Here is a 21,728-nt window from a genome sequence, read left to right on the forward strand (position 1 = left end):
GAAAGGAAGGTAAAATTCCATGATGTGCTAAGTTTGGGGCTAAATCCAGCTCAGTACCCTATCTATAAATATACTTTATGCTCACAAGTAATGTGTGTGGATGTTTAATATTCCTTTTTGATCTCTTGTCTGAGAAAAAAAGATGATTGACAGGTTGTTACTGCAGTATGCTGTTTATACTGCCTTCCTGGTGCTTTGTGGAGGAAATGAACGGGCAATTAAAGGACCATATGCTGCATTGTTAAACTCATACTGTCAAGACCCTCACACAGAGAAAGAGAGAGTTTGTGTGTTCTATATTCGTATGTTTGATGTAATAAACAGACTTAAAGCCTTATGATTTGTATCATGAGAACAGATCAGAAAGCCTGCCACCTTTTTTCAAATAAAATAATAATTTTCAATGGAAATCCAAATCTTTGGAAGAGATGATGAAAGAAGATAAAGTAAGGCCAATGTTACAGGAGAAAACATTTCTAAGGAATTCTGCCAGTAAAACACAGTGTATCTGATTCTAAAATGTTAATTAAACATTCAGACAATTGCTGTCTTTTTTTATTACACCATTAATCAGATCTGATCTAAACAGTAAATCTAATCCCTCTTCATCTACATTGAAATTTTGGTCATTCTCCTAAATTTAGTGTTTATATGTTTCCCACTTTGGATATAAACAGCATTATCCAGTCCAACAGTTCAACATGGACTAAATATAAGTGCTTGGATGATTGTATTTCTAATTTAATACAGCCATTTACTATGTGTTTTGAATGTAAAACTTCCTTGGTTGGTGGACTACGTATATCTGACTCTGAGTAACTCATAACTTGTGATGAAATAAGTGATAGTTGTGGTATAGTTTAAATAAAAAACTGTCTATTAAACTTGGAATGAAATTAACGTAACCATTTATAACTTCATAAGAAATAGCTAGTGGAAAGAGACAAGCACTGCTGTTATATTTTTATGCAACTTTCTTATGAAATAAATGTTTTTGATGAATTTGCCGCCCACAAAAGATCCCAGCAAGGATTGTCATCTCTCTTTAACTACCTCTCTCATTCAATCTGCCAGTCTACCTTTCACTCTCTCCCTCTCTCATCAAAGTGATGGAAAGATCTTATGAGAGTGAACGAAGGTGGTCAGTGGTTTCGTGTTGTCACTGACCGCGCACGAGAAGTGTCTCCCGAGACAGACAATACGCGCGCGCCGGCCAGAAACTTATTCCCTAAATAATTCAAGCCAGGGAGAAGTCGATGGAGGGCGTTGCTTTGCTTCCTTATCGCCCTTATTAACCTCTTCGTCATATAATGCAAAGAAGGTTGACATTTACCCTTTGTTTTGGAATTTATTTAAAAATCCTCCACAGTGTCTAGCTAGATTGAAAAGTAAAGTGTTTTCTGGAAGCATGCATACTTTTCTTGTGCTGATATTTTTTTCAGGCTTATTTTTAACAGAGTATCGATGCCTACACGAAAAATGTAGATTTTCTGTAAACAGGGCAGACCTATAAGAAAGGAATTGATGCTTGATGTAAATTGGGGTTTCAGGTGTCGAGATGGAAAAAGAACGAACTCTAATTGGCTAGAAAATCCCTCATGCTGGCGGGAGGGATCCGCCTTTGGCCTCTGCCTCTTATAGAAGTCATGCATATTAGCTTAGAGACTAGTCGCTAGTGTGACTGTCCTATGTCTATCATTCCCGACACTTACAGGCACTGCAACAAAGCGGACGACAAGATTTTTTTATGGGGACGCGCGCGCGCGCGCCAATAACTGACAAGACAGTTTGGGCAACTTTTTTCTCCTTATTTTTTTCCATGAATATACAGGAAATGGTCACATATATTAAGCTGTCTGTCGTAAAAATCTGTATCAGCACAAATAGCTAAGATACACAGCTCAGTGTGGTATTTGTACGCGCGAGATCGTTATCTTTCAGAGCATCGCTCGTGCGCTTCTTGCAAGTGTGGAGTGGTGCAAGCAGTGACTCCGGTCAAACAACAAACACGCGATTTCTTAGAATATTTTTAAACATCTTTTATTATCTATTAATATCGCTTTCGCTCTCAGGATGTAATACACATGTATAGCCTATTTAACAGCAGGTGAGGAGAATAAGTTCGGAAAAAACTTTTGGAAAAACTTCCACGCCGAATAATCTTGGAATAACTCGAAAGGTTATTTACCCTGTTCAAACGCACAGGACTATAAAAACATCCCTAACAAGAGAGAAGACATAGAGATGGAGCTCCCTGCGGAACCCCGGTGGATGATGCACGGTCACCATTCAGCCTTAATGGGAACCCCAGATTCATTGACTCCACACGTCGGTTTAGGACATCATGGTTCTGGGTATATGGAGTCAAGTGCTCCTTTATTACCACCTGATGAGGTGGATGTATTTCTCAATCATTTGGACTCTCAAGGAAACAACTTTTATCACACACACGGAGCTCACTCTCACACTCGTGGACGAATGTCCTACAGCCAGACACATGGTGAGTAGGCCTGGAATATTCTATTTGAGGTTTTTTTTATTAGCGTTTTAGCAGGTGTCAGTAAGGCACTTGTATTTGGCAAAATACCATTTGGAATTGAGTTCTCTTCATTGGATTTAATTTCTTATCCCGTTTGTGTCAGAATAATTAGCAGAAAAATGTTTTATATCATATCAATACATATACTTTATAATATGATAATATGTAATTGAATATAATTGTGCAATAAATTAATATTTCATGTATTTGATTAACGATTGATTGGCGTCGATGCACTCAACTTAAAAACATTGATGGCTAAAGTATTTTAATACAATAACACAAAACAACAACAGTACCAAAAAAATATTCTCGATATTATTGTCATAAATTTAACCTGAGGGACTTGTTTGCATGCAACTAGGTTTGGATTTTATTTCCATTTTGCATAGGCTTTGCTTTTACGCACGTTGCTTTCTTGAGGGGAATGTAAAATACATCCCAGTTTTCCATCAAACACTAAATGTTAACTTCGTTTTAGACATTATATTATAAAAAAATAAGAAAATGTAACATTTCTAACTGATCTGATCAACAAAACTAACAAAATAAAAGTTAGAAATTTGCCTGGTGTTGTAATTTTTGGTTAATTTGTGTTCTTGTGCGTAATTTCGCGTAAAAGCGCAGATAGAAACTGTAGATTCGAAATTACTCGTGTAGACTAAAACAATATTGCAACAATAGGAATGCAAATGTTAACACTAACTTCGTTTATTTTGACAGCTCGCCTTACTGGTGGCTCAATGTGTCGACCCCACTTTATCCATACCCAAGGTCTTCCGATACTGGAGAACAGCAAATCGGCCCAACACAACACATGGGCCGTCGGTCACCTGGGCAAAGCGGTTCTTCATTCAACAGGCGTTGAAAACTCGAACAGTCTTTACCCGGGAAGTAGTACGTCTGCTCCAGGTTCGATGCCATGCCTGTCAATGACGCAACGCTGCAGCCCACAAATGTACTGCCTCCCCCCTACTCCACCCAAAGATGCTTCCCCGGACCCTGCGAGCGCTGCGGCTATAAGAGACACTGGAAAGTACCACTTGCATTTCGTTGACGGAATGAAGATGGAGTACTCAAGCCCAATACGCAGCAATCTGGCGCATACAACGACACATATTCCCTCATACTCCGATTATGCTTTACCTGGAGCGAACGAGTACCCCGGCAGTGTGTTTTACTCCAGAAGTCTGCTCGGGTCCTGTGCGAGCAACACGCCATCTAGATGCAAAAGCAAAAGCCACGCTTTCTCAGGTAACCTCAAAGTTCGTAGTTCACACCAACAGAGGAACCCACACCTTCAGATGCTAAGTGTCTGGCTCTAACATCTGCTGTCGGTAAACAATTGGTGGCAAACTCACAGTTAACACAGTGATTACATTAAGTTGCCTACTGAGTAATATTATTGAATATGTAGCCCTCTTTAAAATTATTTTATGGAGCAGCTAATAAATAACCAATATTTGCTATTCCAACACAATTAGTAAAAAGCAACACTCATGTAGAATATTACATCATTTCATAACCTCATTATGCTATTATAGTAAAAATTGTAAACCTTTTGGAATCTGTTTATGGACTAGATTGCTATGAGGACACACCTCGAGATCACCTCAATGCGTAAATGTGTTTCTGTTGTCCCTGGAGAAGTTCTGCATATGTGTTGCATAATCTTGACATGTTTATGTAAACTGCACTTCACCCTTTTAAATTCTTTATAAAACAGATAACGAAGTCATAATGTTCCTGTGCACAACCGCATTACCACATTCATTCCACTCAGCATGAATAAGTTGCTCAAGTTTTTATTTCCTCTCCTCATTTTCTGCATGTGTGCCGAAAGGCCGTGAGTGCGTGAACTGTGGAGCTACGTCAACTCCTTTGTGGCGAAGGGATGGAACAGGTCATTACCTGTGCAATGCATGTGGGCTTTACCACAAAATGAACGGACAGAACCGACCACTCATCAGACCCAAGCGCCGAATGGTAAGAAGGTCTATACACACCTTTCACCTGTACACACAAATTTCCAGACAGCAATCTGATAGGTTCGTCTGCTATGCTTTTCTTTGTTAAAAGCGGGTTGTCCAAATGTCAATTAGAAAAGAACACGGTTTATTAAGCTAGACACCATTAAAAAAATAAACATATAATTAAATAATAATGCACTGGAAGAAAATGAGTACACAGAATGAAGAGATGGGAGAAAGAGGGACTGAGTGTGTGTCATGAACCATAGTTTCCATGGCACTGTTAAATGGCCTAAACAGCAGGTAAGGAATTAGAATTCATTTGCATAAATAAGTGTAAACATTATAAAGCAGAAATCGGATACCTATTTTATTCCTCGTATAAGGCAAACCTTTTTCATGTTTATTCAATTTGAATATTTCATTATGTTATAAATTTGTGTCAACTAATATATTTTTATTCTTATTATTTAAAATTATTATTTCAGACATTTTTTTGTGTTTAAAAACAGTGCAAGGGTTTATAATTGTATTAAATGTAAGTTATATGTAAGAACAAATGTTTTACGTTGACTGCACTCTGATTGGAAGATATCAATTAGTCATTTAAAACATTTAATAGGCCTCGTGGTGACAGATAAAGAAAAAAACAACCGAACCCCGCAAAGCTCTTGTTTTTTTGTCTAATTTATTAGGCTACATTTTTACACAAAACTTCACTTGTATAGACGTTTTAAGGGCTTTAGGATGTAGCCTAAACATTTTAAACTATTAAAGAATTAAAAATAAGGAAAACGCGTAATAAAGCAGCCTGACCTTGCAACCTGTAAATTTTAGGCTGACGAGCTTCGGGTCTCAGATACACGTCGTATATTTGTAGAGCGCGTGCAGAGACAGGTCGGTCAATTTGCTTCCGTGGCAGGATGTCTGCCCGGTACCGATAGCTTCGCGAGACCCGACAGCGCTTCCGTTCGTGGTTGGTTTCTTTGTTTTGCTTTGGCATGTGGAGAGTCTACTTCACCTTAGGCTACTGAGCACCACTCCACTGGACAGACGTTAAAGAAGAAATATAGGATAAGAGATGTGAATAGGAAACGTGGTGAATTTTTGTCTTGCGTGAATACACAGCTACTCATTTCTCCCTGTTTGAAACCAGAAACCATTTTAAACCAGAAAGCTGCATTTTCTTAAAAAGTTCATGCTATTGTGTCTTTGATCACGGCTTCCTTCTTCCTGTATCGTGTTTTTATATTTTTCTTAATGTCTACAGTCTAACATAGCGAAAAATATTAAATTGTCTATTACATATCTCTTATTTTTTGATATTTTGATATGAGTTTTTTAACACTTACTATACATGTACCCCACATATTCAATTCTAATCACATTTTAATATTGCACTAACACAAATAAACAAATAGTATCTTTCTATATAGCACAATTCTGCATTACTGCAGGATTCATTCAATTTAATTTAATGATTTTTTCCCCTTATGTTAAAATCAAAGCAGACATTGGTTTTGACTTTAACTGTATTTTGTGTTATATACTGTATAATTTAGTCAGCCTCCAGGCGAGCAGGCACCTGTTGTGCAAACTGCCAGACTGGCACCACCACACTTTGGAGACGCAATGCCAACGGGGAACCTGTTTGTAATGCCTGCGGTCTATACTACAAACTACACAATGTGAGTAAATGTTTATTATTTATCTATTTTGTCTCACCTTAGCACTTTGTACTTACATGTGCAGTGTTGTTGGTATACTTGCAAATTCTGTATTTCGTCTCATATTTCCTCTACGTGCATTCAGGTTAACCGTCCCCTAACTATGAAGAAAGATGGGATTCAGACCCGCAATAGGAAAATGTCTAGCAGACCTAAGAAAAGGAAGGGGGACCTTCAACAATTTGACAGTTGTGTGCAAAATAAACCATTAAGCCACATGGTCAACATGCCCCATCAATTTAATATGACCCGGCCAATACAATTACATCCTGCATTTAGTCATACTAGCTTAGTCACCGCCATAGGCTAAGAGAAAGATCCAACTATTAAAATTATAATACACCATTGCATTCTTGTGCTTGGATTTTCACATTTAGTCCCAAATTGTAACACATCTCCTATGTATAAAACATAATAGAGTAATAAGAGGGATAGTTGTGACTGACTGAAGGACATTTTGTTTATGATTTAACCTTGTCTTACTAAACTTGTTACATGTTATTTATGTGTAAAACATAGCAAACATGGTTTGTTTTAATATTAAAAGTCTGTTTCGAGGTCATTTAAAACTTTAAATTTAAATTCTATATTAATTGATTAAATATAAGAAATTTGCACTTTATTTTGTGAATTATTGAAATGTATTCTAAGCCGACATATTTGACTAGTACATCACATGTAATAAATTAGCCAGTTATTGATTTATAGTAAATATTCCCAAAGTAAAAATCACCAGTATAACAACTTTTTTTCCTGGCTGAAAACCCCAACACCTCAATACTGAGGGTGCACTGTATCTTTGAAACTGTGAAGACAAGACGGAGGATAGTATTTTTGCCTATACATAACAAATGAGGCTTCAACTCCTGCGTTTTAAAGATCTTAATATAAAAAAAGAGTTTTCAAGATTTGTCAATATACCACTTGTAATTATATTATTATTGCTATAATTTATTTCTTTCTTTGTTCTTACTTTAAAGTGATATATGTGAATGATATTATCAACTTCCTTAACAGCTGTTAAACTATTCATGTTCTCACTAAACTGTACAAACAACACACTTTTACTGTGTAAAGCTTTGTTTAATAAAGAATTGAAATATGTTAATATTGTATGACTTTTTTCCTTTTTTTCTAAAAGTAACTATTAATAAGAGGTGATTATGCAACCAACATATAAAAACAATCACACAAGTGTGGATCTATTCAAGGTTGCACAGTCAAATACCTTATCAGCGTGCTGACTGGACCAAGGCAGAGCAGGACTCTTGAGAGACTAGAGGAAACAGAGAGATAAGATAAAATACAAGAGCAGAGAAAGTCTTCAGGGTTTGTGTTAAAGATTGTGATAAGAGCAGCCTTTCACAGTTCTGCATTATAGCTTAAATACGTGCACATGGTACTTACAATGCTAACATACCCAGGGACACATTAATTGAAATACATATACATTTTGAATAGAAGTGTCTGCCTAATGTGTAAATGTTGTTAGGTGTGTATACAAAGCAAAAAAAAAACATTTTTTTTTTAAGATAGACTAACATTATTTACCAAACATGAGCAAAACATTAATAATATTCTTTTTGTGTCTGCTTCTAAAAATACAGAAGTCTATGATAAGCCAGAAAAAAACTCCAAAGTTACTCCCTTGAAGGGATAGATAGCTCACCCAAAAATGGAAGTTCTGTCATCATTGACTCGCCGGCTTTTCAAATCTGTATGAATTTCTTTCTTCTTCAGAACACAAAAGATGAATGATATTGGTAACCAAAAATTGGTGGTACCCATTCCCTTTTAGACCAAGTTTTGTCAAGTCAATGGTTATTTTTGAACATTCTTCAAAATATCTTCTTTTGTACTGCAGAAGAAAAAGTCATACAGGTTTGAAATGACAAGAGATGAGAATTTTTGTTTTCGAAAGAGCTAACACTTTAAGATAGACATAAACAGACAAAATCTTTACGAATTATTAATTTTTACCTTTTGCTTAAGCCTCCTTTATGAAAATGAACCCCGGTTTTACTACAAATAAACTAAAGGGAAACATGGCTAAACCATGTTAACCATGGCCTTGGTATGGTCACTGTAGTTTAACCAATTTGTAAAACTGTGGTTGTATACAAATGCTAATTAATCCACCAAAACCCAAGGTTACTATGCACCTTTACTATTATAAAACCCCTGTTCATTTTCATAAAGGCTAGAATAACCACATAGGCATACTATGATTTGTAGATCTGACCTAACTGATGTATATGCAAACATTCTCTTTTAAATCTTGGACACAACAGAACTCTTTTATCCAACACAGCCTGGGCACCATTCAACTCCTTTTATTCTTTGTCCTTATCTTCCTGTTTAGCGGGTAAATTAATTCATCCTCTGTCTTCTAACAATCACTTATTTGACAAACACCAACTGTGAGCGCTCAGTTCCCCTCTCCAGGGACAGTTTGTGCAGAGGTGAAGGTGTGTGTGTCAGTATACAGTATACAATATGTGTTTTACTGCCATACTCATGGAACAGGGTAACAGATCTGCTTTCCTCTCTCTCTCCCCTCTCTTTTATTTTCCCATTTGGTTTTGTCCTGAGGGAAACCTTAGAGGCAGGAAAGTAGGCCGGAGGCAGGAGAGGATTGTATCTAAATACACTGAGATTATCTGGCTACAGCGATAAATGCACAGATAGAGCGATAGTTCACCCAAAAATGAAAATTCAGTCATCACCCTCTCGTCATTTCAAACCTATTTGACTTTCTTTCTTCGGCACAAAAGAAGGTAGTTTGAAGAATGTTGGTAACAGAACACCTTCGGTACCCATTCACTACTACTGTATATACACAAAACAAATGCAAGTGAATTGATGCCATCAATGTTCGGTTAACAACATTCTTTAAAATATCTTCATTTGTATTCTGCAGAAGAAAGTCACAGAAGTTTGGACAAGAGGGTGGATAAATGATAGCAGAATTCTAATTTTGGGTGAATTATCCCTTTAAACCAACTAAAGTATTATAACTGGTATGCATGAATGAATGACAAATCACAAAGACCTAAATATTATTTAACTGTGGAATGTGACAACCCCGAAAGAAAAAAATATCAGGCATTTACAAACCACTAAATTCATGTTAACATCAAACTTTGAGAGCTTCACATAGTTGACACAGTCAAGGTTAGTTTTGAATCAAAAATGACAAAAAAGAGACCTAGCAGAGTGCTGGCCGGATATAGATTTAAGATAAGTCTGGCCGACTGACAAATATTTGTAAAATGTGGGGTGAGAGAGAGAAAAAAAGAAAGTAAGATCGCAAGAACGAAAGAATGAAAATCAAATTCACACACAAGTTTACAAACTTCTTTGTACAAAAACCCAGGCGGTTCCGTCAGTAAGCTGCTATCGTGTTTTTATTGTTTGATTGATAAAGCTCAGAGGCTCATGGGTAGAATAGCAGTCATTACAGTAACCCGAGAGCTGTATTGAGTGACAGCTGGGTCATTAAAACATCAACTGTAATTAGCATACATATTTAAACCCAAATGCAATTTAACCTTATACATACATTCTCTTCTTAAAACACTGCTCTGTTCTAACTAAATGACATTTGTTTCAGGGCTGTATAATTTCAGATCCAATGTATGTGTGCAAGGTGAATGTGGGTGAGAGAGAGAGAGAGAGAGAGAGAGAGAGAGAGAGAGAGAATGTGGAGTTGGTATCAGATTTTTGCTCTATTGTATTGTACTGATGCTATCAAACTAATTCAAGCCATTAAACAAAACAAAACAAAAATGATACGTTTAAATAAAACCATCTTGCATTTATCACTTCCAAAACACATTTTACTACTACAAATGCTCACTGCTAGTCATAGAAACATTTGGGAAAAGAAAACTAGGCAACATGAATAGAGCATACAGTAGAGACATTTCTTGAATATACATTATCCCCCTTTACCCGTACCACACTTACAATCAGGTAATTGTTTGTTTAGAGACTGTTTCTAATGTAATAGCTGTAATCTAATAGCTGCCTGTTTATCGCTCAAAGATATGATGGAGAGCCTACTAATAAGGTTAGTTTCTTTAGTAAAGGATGTGGGTGGCTTTTACCGCATCATCTAATTGGTCTGTTGAATCTGACAGTGGATGTGTGTGACCTGAACGGAAACAGAATGACCTCTGTAATTCCCGTTTTTGCTCCACTGATTTATATTGAAGTGCTTGTCACTTGTGTAAACGAATTGATCACAAAATGTAAAATGACACATTGATGCACCCACAAACAATTGAATGAATTCAATCTTTAACACTTATCAACCCATTTAGAAAAAAACACTTTTAAACGATCACACAATTTCTCGAAGAGTGAACATTTAGGAAATGTAAATACACATGTTTACATTAATTGACAAACTTTGTATATAAGGATTATTAGCAACTATACATTATTAATCATTAAACATCACTGCCTTTCCTCATATTGCTGACATATGGCTGTTTATAAAGCAATATGCTGTGTAACCGATGTGCCTTTCACTGTGTCTACACCAGACTCGCGAGACAGTGTGTACATAACATTTAACAACTACAATTGTTGTGTTGTTCTTTTATCAATGTTTAATGTCCATTAAATGATCAAATTCCCCTACACAAGACAAGCCATACAAAATACCTGTGTAATAAAAGCCTCATCGCAACGCTGCTGTGAGGAAGCCTGACCTGAAAGAAATGTGAAGAACAGAGAAACAAGAGAAAGGAAGGTGTGGGCTAAAGGTTGTATGGACATAAAGACCCATACAAAGCAATTATACAGGATAGGTAACAAAGAACAAACGAGTGACAGTGATAAAGTGCATTAGAAGAAAGGACAGAAAGGGGGGTAATGGATCAGAACAAAACACCTCTTGAATGAATGTGTTACATGACTGTGGTTTTTGTGTGGAAGTGTACCTCTATGCTATAACTGACTGTGTTACTTAATGACTCTGTGAAGACAAGAGACTTTAGCTCAAAGGGAAACATGATATATGTGCCTACAATATCTCAGTCTGAAATCACTTTCATTTCAGACTTTAATAAGATCTAAATAAAATATTTAGATTTGGCAGACACTTTTATCCAAAGTGACTTGAAGCTATACATTACAGAATACACATTTCCCTGAGTCGAACCCACGACCTTGGTGTCGTTTCACCACGATCTACAGAAAAGCTGTTAAAAATATATTAATTACAATTTCTACAAAAGTGAACCTCAGACGTCATATAAAATCAGCATTGCTAACCTAAAATGCAGTTAGCTATATTACGTTTTTTTTGTATGGTTCACTGAAGTTTTCCCATTAAAATCAAGAACAAGCACACTAGCAGACCTGACTAAAAGCTCTTTTATCAATGATGAAATTAGTACAGATTCTTTAACAGTAGCCTATTGATTTATAGATGGATTGATGACTGCTCAATCACACAAGTGATTGATTAATTGATATCCTAGAAACTCAGCAGAAAAAATGTAAGTGTTCATGTAGCTCGATTGTTAGGGCACTGCATTAGCAGTGCAACACTGTAAAAAAATCCTACTTGCAAAATGTTCTCCATACAAAGATAAATAAATAACTTGAACATAGCATTTTTAGTTAAAGAAGCACATTTTCTAACAAAGATTTTGTTGTTGAATGGATTTAGATGATCAAGTATTTGTCCAAAATGCGTCTTACAAAACAGTGAATTCAGGACAAACAATATTGCTTCGAAATTTGAAAGTTCCCAAGATGCATTGTAGCATGTTCAATTCTGTTATTATTTGTTTTTCTGTTAAAGAAAGATGGCTTAATTTTTGCTTTAATTTCGTTGTTACGGTAAGTTATCTGTCGAGTTTAGAGTTTTTTAATGAATGATCGTTTTTGATTGTTACCATGGTTGAGGTTTGTGTGTTCAATGTTTACATTTACATTTATTGCTTTACTCCAAAGCGATTTACAAGTAGGAGGTGTTGCACATGTTGAGGTGTAAATTCATGACACCATAGCCAAACCAGTACAAATGCACTCAACACAAAACTGTTTAAACGGTTATTTGATAATAGTTTTGGTCTGTTTAACGGAGAAAACACATGCAATTGTGGTAAAAGACAAATAAATTTGATTATTTTTAAATAACCAATCTACATTCTCCATTTATGTTCAGCCAACAAATAATATTTTGTTCTGTTGCTCATTAGGTAAACTTGACTATGTTGTGACAGCAAATGACTTTTTTTAAGTTAGGTGGACTTAGATCTCTGTCTGTTGAGTTAACTCAAAAATGTGCTTGTGATAGGTTGCCTTATTATAAATTGACACAACAAATTTTTGAAAGGTTAATGATAAAATTGTATACCTTGAAGTCAATTTTAAACCTTTTTGATAATTTAAAGTTCATATTTGAACTTTAAAGTTATTTTTCTAATTCCAAATATTCAATCTCTTCTAGGAGTGTAGCAATAACATACACTAAAACAAATTCAACCCAGCATTCGTTCATAACTGACAAACCTAGTCATTGGATTAAAATAACACATAAAATCTGAACCAATGGGTTAAAACAACCCAGCATTGATTATTTTACAACCAAAAATAACCCCAAATTTGTGTGTATGTGGTTGCTAGGTTGCTTTTTTAAATTTTAGCTCATTTTCCTAAATCAGGATAGTCCACTCACATGTCTTCAATGTAGACTGTTCCAAAATGGTGGTTCATGGCCCTCCTTCGAATACATGTATGGGATAATTAGAAGAACTTTATCATCCAGTGCCCTTGCTCATAAAGCAGCACAATCTGTGTTACCATTCACATCTATAACATAAACTGTATAAAATAGGTTACAAACCAGTTTTATACATAGGGTTAGAGATTTCTTCCCTTACCCTCAGGACTCACAATAGTCAGTGATACTTGGCATGGTAAATGACTTGACTCTGGGGGTGCTACTGCCCTCTACATACAGTATATGACATATGACCAAAGATTGGCGAATACATTTAGCGAGAGAGAGAGAGAGAGAGAAAGAGCCAAATGAAGATTGCTCTTTAAGGTAACAATTCAGAGTTCAAAGAAAGTAAATTATAATTAAAAACGCACACACAAGAACGCCAACAGACCATGCTGATGAAGCAGATAACATTAAAGTTTGTGGTATTTCAAACACCGAGCGTGACTTTACCCCCATTTGGTCTCATCTCAAGATCGGTGCAGGTCCAGGGGTCAGGAAGGAGACAATCTGCAGTTTCTACCTCATGGGAAATCATGTGTTTTTTTGTTTCCTTTCCCCTCTTTTCTTTTTTCTCTCCCTCTACTCTTTCAATTCATTTATGAATTTTAAGCAGGCACTCTAAAAGACCCCTCTGATGAAGGACCCTGATTAGAGAGGTTAACAGACTCAAGCTGTCATATCAAAGGCTAGTACACGCATGCACTTACACACAAAATAAAAAAACAGAGATTACTATCAGATTCACTGCAGGGAAAACGAGAGAGAGAGAGACTGTGTGTGTTGTTTATTTGGAAATGTCAGGAGTCAACGTCACAAACACCTAGTGGGCCGAATTTGGCATGAAAGCCTTTACACTGAGTTCGACACACAGGGTTCTGACGCCTGCAGCGTTTAACTGAGTGTTCAGTCTCTTTCCTCCTGTAATTAATGAGAGAAACGTAACTCAGCTTCATTAATAATAATGCACAGTAAAAACCACACATACAATGAACTTTTGATCCTCAGAAAAGTGAAGAGGTCAGTCGATCTACAGACCACATCGTTCTAGTTTGTAACCGCAAAATACAAATATATTACCACATACTTCCAGTTTATTTATGTTTTTTCACTAAAACTTATTTCAGTAAAACTTCATTGAGTTAAACTTAAACCACAGCTTTATAGAAACAGTTTCCCCAAATATAAAGTCTTTCCTTTGTTTTAAATCGTATTATTTATTGTTACCCTCAGGTCACAACATGCATATGACTCTTCTTTTTCCGTGGAACACAAAAGAAGATATTTTAAGAAATGTTTCAGTCGTTTTGTGTCCAAACAATGTAAGTCCATAGTGGAAAATGTTGTTTGGTTACCGTTCTTTGCAATATCTTTTGTGTTTTGCAGAAGAAAGTCATACAGGTTGGAAATTACAAGAATAACAAGTATTGAGTGTTGAAGTCATTCTTTAAATCCTGAAAGCAAATTGCAAAGGAAAGGGACAAATGTGATGGACAAATATGAAGCATTCAGAATGATAGAAAAGGAAAGATATCATATAGCTAAAACAAATAGGGGCATATATTAGACGTATGACTTTTCTCTGTGGTATTTAAATAAAGATGGTAATTAAATCATATCCAGATAAAGCTCATGACCTATCTCGGTTCAACACAAGTTAATATGCACCTATCCAATCGAAATCCAGTATTAAATTCTAGTAGAATTTTAAATGTTTGTAATATGTTTAGATTAGGTTTACTAGATCTAACCGAAATTTCTAAAAGCATGGCCTTTAGTCAGTTAGATCTTCAAAGTGAAACCAGTGTAAAAACTGCAAATACAATAAATCAACCCGTGACAGCACATTTGTTAGTCAAAAACTGTGTGTGAGACGTTTAAAATGGTTCCTAAAGTATCAAAATGTCAAATGTTATTCTCAGATATGTTAATAACAGTAAAGACTTTGTTCTCACCTACAGTGTCAGTTACAAACAAGGAAGTATAGTACAGATGGAATTTAGTATTTTAGTACAGTTTGGCATAATGAAACAGAAATAGATATGCAAATCTGTAATGTAAAATGACAAACAATGAAAATATTGTTGTATGGGTTATTAGTCACCCTTTTCTTTTTTTTTGTTTCTCTTTTTCCTTTTTAATTGGCTTAAAAATTTAGAAACATTTCCACATTCAGAACGGACCCAATGACACACACACGCACAAAGAGTTGTAGAACGGAAAAATTGATATTTATAATTGTTAAGTGAAACTGACCTATTTGTCAGATATGGTGACCCATACCCGAAATGTGATCTCTGCATTTAACCCATCCAGAGAGTGATGAACACATGAACAGCAAGTCGTGAACACACGTACATCACTGCAGCGCCCGGGGAGCAAGAAGGCCTAAGGTGCCTTGCTCAAGGGCACCTCAGTCCTTACTCGCCGGCCCTGAGAATCAAACTGGCAACCTTCTGGTCACGATCTGGTCACGAGTCCGACTGTCTAACTATTAGGGCCGCGACTTCCACGACTATGTGGAAAGTAACTTGCCAGATAAATATTTGCCTAAACATACAGCACATTTGCCTAACCCCTTTCACTATGCTTACAAATCCTCTCATTTAGATATTATAATAAATTCTAATCCACAAGTTTAGCTAATATAGCTTTTATTAGCAAATTAGCATGACAGCATGACTTTGAATAGGATGGTGTGTACTGAAGGAACATCCCTTTACATTGTTGTTGATTGTTGTTATTCCTTACATAAAAGAATAATGAAATTAAAAGTTAAGAAAAGAATCTCTTAGCACAAAGAAAACGTACACAAGAGTTGCCAACTCACTCTATACTAGTATATGCTCAGCATCATACTAAGCATCTGCTCAGAACATGATTATTCCTGCAACCTCCCCTTTCAGATCTTCTCAAATCATCTCACCCAGAAAGATCATTATGAGTGTCACGATTGCACCATTTTTTTGTGGGGGTCATAAACATAACGTTTGAAGTTCAGGTGAATGGTGACAGGCTGAGATTCAGGCTTGGTTTCTTCACATTTGGATGGTTCATTTTTGGTCCCGCCCTTTCCCTTCTTCTTAGAGGAAGAGGACAGAAGCTGCTTGGTTTCTTCTTTCAGACCCTCTGACCAATGAGAAAAAGAAAATTGACATTGGCCTGACAACTTTTCCTGTATTAGCTACGGTTCTATGAAAACATTGCAGCGTGTTTTGAGAGTGTGTTTGTCTTGTTTACCTGGTATCCGGATTTTGATCTTGCCGCTCTGGCCGAAGCCGCCTTCAATGGTCCCTGTTTCTCCAGTCGACAGTGTAACTTTTAAACCCACGAAGAGCTGAAGGTTGGTCTCCTTCTTAAACAAGTTCCGACCAATCACAGTGTAGTCATCTGTCACCTAACAAAAGACAATAAGTTGATTGAAAAACATGAAAATTGGATGTAAACCTTATTTATGTGGGAAAATCTAATAAAATATGACGTATGCAATAATTTTACAAATGAAACATACCCGTTCCACTCCTCCTTCCTTCTGCTTGTCTTTGCTAATTTTAAGTCGAGGCAGTGCTGTTTCCATGTAGTTTTTGTCTTCAAACCCTTCCAACAACTTCCCATGAAAGGCAAGCCTGCATGTGTTGCCATGAATATCCGAGTCCAGTCGTGAGCCAATTACTAAGCAGAGTGGCGGACACGTGACGGGCCGTTCGAACTCGAGTAACGCCCATTGCTGTACCTCCTGCCTCTCACCATCTCCCGGACACGTCAAATACTCATCCAAGTGGTGAAACTCCCAATCAAACGAGAAAAAATCTAAGCATTGCTTTTGAGAGGAAGGGATACAGTCTCCATTTTGAATCTCAGGCGGCACTCGATGGAAGAACGAAATACGCGCCATGACGGTTTCGTGTCCAACGGTGATGTGGAACTTGGCGCGGCTGCTTAGCACTCCACGATAGTATTCGATCTTTCGGACAGATATGACAGCAGCGTATAGAGTTCGCAAGGAACCTGGTGTGCATACTACACCTCGTTCCAATAGTTTTGGGTCAAACTGCGTCACACACACACCAACCCGATCTCCTTGCATGGCGCTGGGAACTGGTTTCCGGAACATCTGGATAGATTTTACTTTGCGGGTTACCTGAGAAAATAAAAATCAGAAATGAAATGGTGAGTTGCTTGTCTTCTTTTTTGGGACTTTTGACCTCACTGTTTTTTTAAAGTTCTCTGTGTAGATGAATGTCAATGTACCTTCAGAGCCGGTATCTCCACAGTATCGTTGACGTTGACAGACCCTTGCAGGATGGTGCCGGTAATGACAGTTCCCTGGCCACGGATGGAAAAGCAGTGATCTACTGCCATCAGAAGGGCACCTGCTGGATCTCTTTGAGGAAGGAATGCCTGGGACTTCAGCAACTAAACACACATAGACAGAAACACAAGTTGCCTTTTCTAATTAATACTTAACTTTTTAACTTTTTAATAATTTAAATTATCATCAACAAAACTGAAAAGATGAACTTCACAAATGTTCAAATCTGATCATTTACATTACATTAATATAAGAATGTTCAATAAAGCATTTTGTGGACCTCAATGAAAATAAGGAAATTTGACCTTTTGTAAAAAGGTTTTACATCATCCATGTCACAAATTTGCTTTCATTTAATAAGCAACATGTAAAACATCTAAAATTTTAAATCTGAGATGTTTCTAGCTAATTTTAAGTCATAGCTTCATTTTTACATTTGAGCTACTAAAACCTTCCGTTTAGATTTAAACTTTTGATTGTCAAAGTTTAAATCTGCCCCTATTTTAAATGTGTTGTTGAGAACATAACGCCCACTTACTCACTTCTATAAGTTCAGAGATTCCTTGTGCCTCCTCTGTATCCGGGGCCTCAGGACCACCTGGTTTAGCTGCCACAGCAATAACAGGGCAGCCTTTAAATCTGCGAAGCAAAAATAAAAAAGTCTGAGCACATTTACAATGCAGCTCACGTTTACAAAATGGGCTTTGCTAAACCCCCAATGCATCGGTGGTGTTGAAAAAGCTTGTCCACAAGTATATGTTGTGTCTTGAGTGCTGGTAAGACATCCTTCATTATTCACCAGAAAGAATATTCAAATCAAGAAGCTTAACCTAAAATGTGTGCAGGTTTGTGCTGTTCTTTTCATGATGGTCTGTAAAGTCAATTGAACAAGTACCAAAGTTAAATAACAGCTCAACGTGTTCTTGAAAGTGTGTACCTAGTGTTCTCAAGAGTTTTGTGCATTCTCTTGGTCATCTTATCCATTGCCCCCTGTCTCTTGTCACTAGGCAACAGGTCTATTTTGTTGAGGATGACGACCATCTGGGAGCAGGTGAGCTGGCCTATCAGAAGGCACTCTGCTGTTTGCGTTTGCATGCCTTTGACAACATCAACCACCAACATCATCAGATCGATGATCTGAGCACCTACACAAAAAACATACTCACAGGTTAATGCCTCAAAGACATTGTTTCCCCTTTTTATTTATTTGCCCTCTCTGGTCACAACATCATGTGACTGTCTTTTTATGACCCTGTTGGTGAAATCTCATTATTTGAGATTAGGAGCACCAAAATTTTATTTCAAACATTAGTTTCACTAATTCCCATCTTTGACATGGCCTTACTTTGTCAATATTAAAACAAGGTTATATTTTGAAAGAATATTTATATGAACATTATATGTAAATAACGTATGCTGTTCGCAGATGAACTTTGGAGTTAACAAATAGGTATAATTAATGGTTTGTTCAAAATGTTATTTGACAATTTTTTACTTAAAGTGGTTTTGTATTTTATATAATGAATATATGGGTAGTTGACGAATATGCACTAAAAAAAATATTTTTGGTAAAAAAACATTTCTGAAGTATCCATCCATCCATCCATCCATTTTCTACCGCTTATCCGAACTACCTCGGGTCACGGGGAGCCTGCGCCTATCTCAGGAGTCATCGGGCATCAAGGCAGGATACACCCTGGATGGAGTGCCAACCCATCGCAGGGCACACACACTCACTCATTCACTCAAGCACTATTTCTGAAGTATAAATAAACATATTTATGTGAGATGAAGTCTGAAGTTTTAGAAAATATAAGGTGTCACTATGTCACAACTCTTTCACTGTAGTTTTTTTTAGCATTTTTACTAAAATGTCCTTTGGTTTGACTTGGCAATAATTAAGAAAAAAATCGTATTAAAATATACAAAAATCATGAGAGACCTATATTCATCATTAGACTTACTTAAGACTATGTCTTATTTATATAGTATACTTTGAAAACTGCTAAAATTATACTATTTTAAGTGAGTAAGGACTAAAAATTCCCTACTGCAATTGCCAAACTGTTCTTTAAGATATTTGGAGGTAAAACAAATATGTGGTTCTTTTATGTGTCTCACAACAAAGGACATTTATTATATCACACCAAAGCACAGAAATGGTAGTTATTGCATTAAATGAGAAAGTGAGAGGTATTCATTTTTATCTAACTTTGACAATGTTTTAAAAATGTATAGATATAAATGTATAGATAAAACATTAGAATCTAACGTAAAAAATAAGAATAAAATTAAAAACAAAATGTACCAGAAAATGTTGGAAAATTTTCTATGTCAGTCATTCAGTCATGTTACTGAAACTTAGTAGCACTTTATTTTACAGTCCTGTTTCCCATCTACATACAGTGTACTTACTACAGTAAATATTATAACTGGGTTATAACTAGGTACTAACCCTCCTGAACCTACCCCTAAACCTAAGCGTATACCATGTAGTTACCTGCCCTGTACTTTCTTAGGTAAGTACACTACAGGTTCTGTAAAATAAAATGCAACCGAAACTTTTCTTGTTTCTCCCTACTGCACAGCACAGATAACTAACATTCAAACTATATTCATTAAGATGTGAATTAATTTAATAAAGTATACGTTTACTCTTTTTGATTATGATTCTATTTTCTTTCTGTGTCATTATCTTAGGATCTCCTCCCTTCTCTGTGAATCCCTGTAATTTTCTCCCTCAATTCCTTCTGTCTCAAAACCAAAGAATTATCACATTTTATTTATTTTCATGACGGTTAAAACATTACATTTTCTGCAAAAACATCAGATTTTTTTAAATATTACAATTAAATTTGTGAATAATGAAAATTAATAATGATCAAATATGAATAATAAATAAGTTAAACAATTATTATTAAATTGTTTAAAAATATATTATTAAATTGTTTAAAATGCTTCTTAAAAATACCTTGTCCTGTTGTTTGACATTACAGTTCTCACACCAAAGGACATTTCAGTCTTTTGTCTCATGTAATGACTTTGTTGTTTCTAGCTAACCTGTCAACAGCAGTTAGCAAGAATTGTAAGCATAATATTCCATGATTATATAGTTTGACATATAGTTTTTTAATAAAAATTATAATTTTGGGGCGTCACACCAAAGGACAACATGTCTTACACTTTAAAGTTGTTCCAAAAATATATATATTTGAACAATTATGAGACAAAAACTTCAGGTGTACATTCCTTCACATGGGCATGACATGATCTTGAATAGGGTCTTTTTTTAAGCAAATTATTGTTGTTCGTGGATTTGCCAGATTTTAAATCAGGATCTGGTCCCACACACGTGTAGAAAAAGTATGAAAAAATGTATTGCCATTTACTTGATATTAAGGTTCACGAACTGTTATATTTTAGGGAAACACCTACTCCACCTTCTGGCTACAAGTGGTGATGCGGGGCAGAGTCTTAAACTTTCTGACATTTTATTCTACTAGTTGGTTATATATTGGGGATTTGGATTAAATGGCGTAAAATATAACAGTAACCTGTTAGGTTTTGCTAGTGCACAGTATATAATTTGATTGAACATCCAAGTAACTGCCCCGTTTATGTCAATAAAAGTAACAAAATAAGTAATAATTGGTAATAATACCAACAGGCCCTTGAATTGATCTATTTATGAAAAACCTTACTTTCAAAACCTCAGTGGTCTTGTAACCTTCGACCGTATACCACTCACCCCCGATGATGGTGCGTATGAGGGAGGCATGGCCCGGGCAGTCCACCAGTGTAAACTGCAGACTGTCATATTTTCGGTCCCCGCAGGTTTGACTCAGGTGCTCGGGAAAAGGCACAGTGAACGCACTGAACCCGAGATCCAGAGTGATGCCCCGTTCCTTGGACTGAGGGTTCTTGTCGAAGGCTGCAGTGGATGCGGTGCTGCTCAATGCCCGGGCAAGTGACGTTTTGCCGCTGTCCACATGACCGAGGACACCTACGTTAAAGTTGAGCGTTTTAGGTCTGTTACCTGCATCTGCCATCGCTACGGCCCGACTGTTGGGTAGCAGGAGAGTGCGCAGACTTTGAACTACTGACGACTACACAATATTAGACAGCTCAATAATAAACCAAGTTTCCTCAACTGTGTGGAGTTCAGCTATATATCCTCAGTTTCTGATTTAAGGGTTTAAACTTCGCGATAAGCATATTTACTTGTACTGCAAGCCAAGCAACAAACTTTGCTAATATTTGACAGCTGATCTTCCTGCGCTGATAAAAATGAAACCCTGACGTAAAAACAACTCCGTTCGAAGGTTCCACTTCTCCTCAAATGTTGATTTAACATATCTAACCAGTCTTATTGGTTTTTAAACTTAAAACATATATGCACCTTAGTTTCAATATATAAATTACATGCTTAGCTATT

The 21,728-nt window shown here is 36.4% G+C and overlaps 2 protein-coding genes across 2 annotated transcripts; one reads left to right on the forward strand and one right to left on the reverse strand.

The window, feature by feature from the left end:
* The first annotated feature begins 1,660 nt into the window (after window positions 1-1,660).
* On the forward strand, window positions 1,661-7,216 carry gata2b (GATA binding protein 2b). The gene is made up of 5 exons (XM_056750814.1): window positions 1,661-2,500; window positions 3,263-3,793; window positions 4,383-4,525; window positions 6,072-6,197; window positions 6,322-7,216. The coding sequence occupies exons 1-5, from the start codon at window positions 2,245-2,247 to the stop codon at window positions 6,544-6,546; spliced, it is 1,281 nt and encodes a 426-aa protein (XP_056606792.1). The 5' UTR covers window positions 1,661-2,244; the 3' UTR covers window positions 6,547-7,216.
* Window positions 7,217-14,963: 7,747 nt separating this feature from the next.
* On the reverse strand, window positions 14,964-21,597 carry eefsec (eukaryotic elongation factor, selenocysteine-tRNA-specific). The gene is made up of 7 exons (XM_056751117.1): window positions 21,042-21,597; window positions 18,231-18,438; window positions 17,836-17,932; window positions 17,233-17,397; window positions 16,493-17,122; window positions 16,222-16,378; window positions 14,964-16,110 (listed from the first exon to the last, which is right to left on the reverse strand). Exons 1-7 carry the CDS (start codon window positions 21,340-21,342, stop codon window positions 15,929-15,931), a joined length of 1,740 nt encoding a protein of 579 aa, XP_056607095.1. The 5' UTR covers window positions 21,343-21,597; the 3' UTR covers window positions 14,964-15,928.
* Between the last annotated feature and the right edge of the window lie 131 nt (window positions 21,598-21,728).

This window comes from Triplophysa dalaica, chromosome 6, assembly GCF_015846415.1.
Source record: "Triplophysa dalaica isolate WHDGS20190420 chromosome 6, ASM1584641v1, whole genome shotgun sequence".
Taxonomy (NCBI): Eukaryota; Metazoa; Chordata; class Actinopteri; order Cypriniformes; family Nemacheilidae; genus Triplophysa; species Triplophysa dalaica.

Bases quoted from the DNA above. Each gene is read 5' to 3' on its own strand.
- gata2b (XM_056750814.1), top strand. From the start codon at position 2,245: ATGGAGCTCCCTGCGGAACCCCGGTGGATGATGCACGGTCACCATTCA. The intron at 3,794-4,382 runs GTAACCTCAAAG...GTGTGCCGAAAG, and splicing joins CAAAAGCCACGCTTTCTCAG to GCCGTGAGTGCGTGAACTGT. The intron at 6,198-6,321 runs GTGAGTAAATGT...ACGTGCATTCAG, and splicing joins TATACTACAAACTACACAAT to GTTAACCGTCCCCTAACTAT.
- eefsec (XM_056751117.1), bottom strand. From the start codon at position 21,342: ATGGCAGATGCAGGTAACAGACCTAAAACGCTCAACTTTAACGTAGGT. The intron at 18,439-21,041 runs GTGAGTGGTATA...TTTTTTGTGTAG, and splicing joins CATACGCACCATCATCGGGG to GTGCTCAGATCATCGATCTG. The intron at 16,111-16,221 runs GTAAACAAGACA...CTCATTGGTCAG, and splicing joins GATCAAAATCCGGATACCAG to AGGGTCTGAAAGAAGAAACC.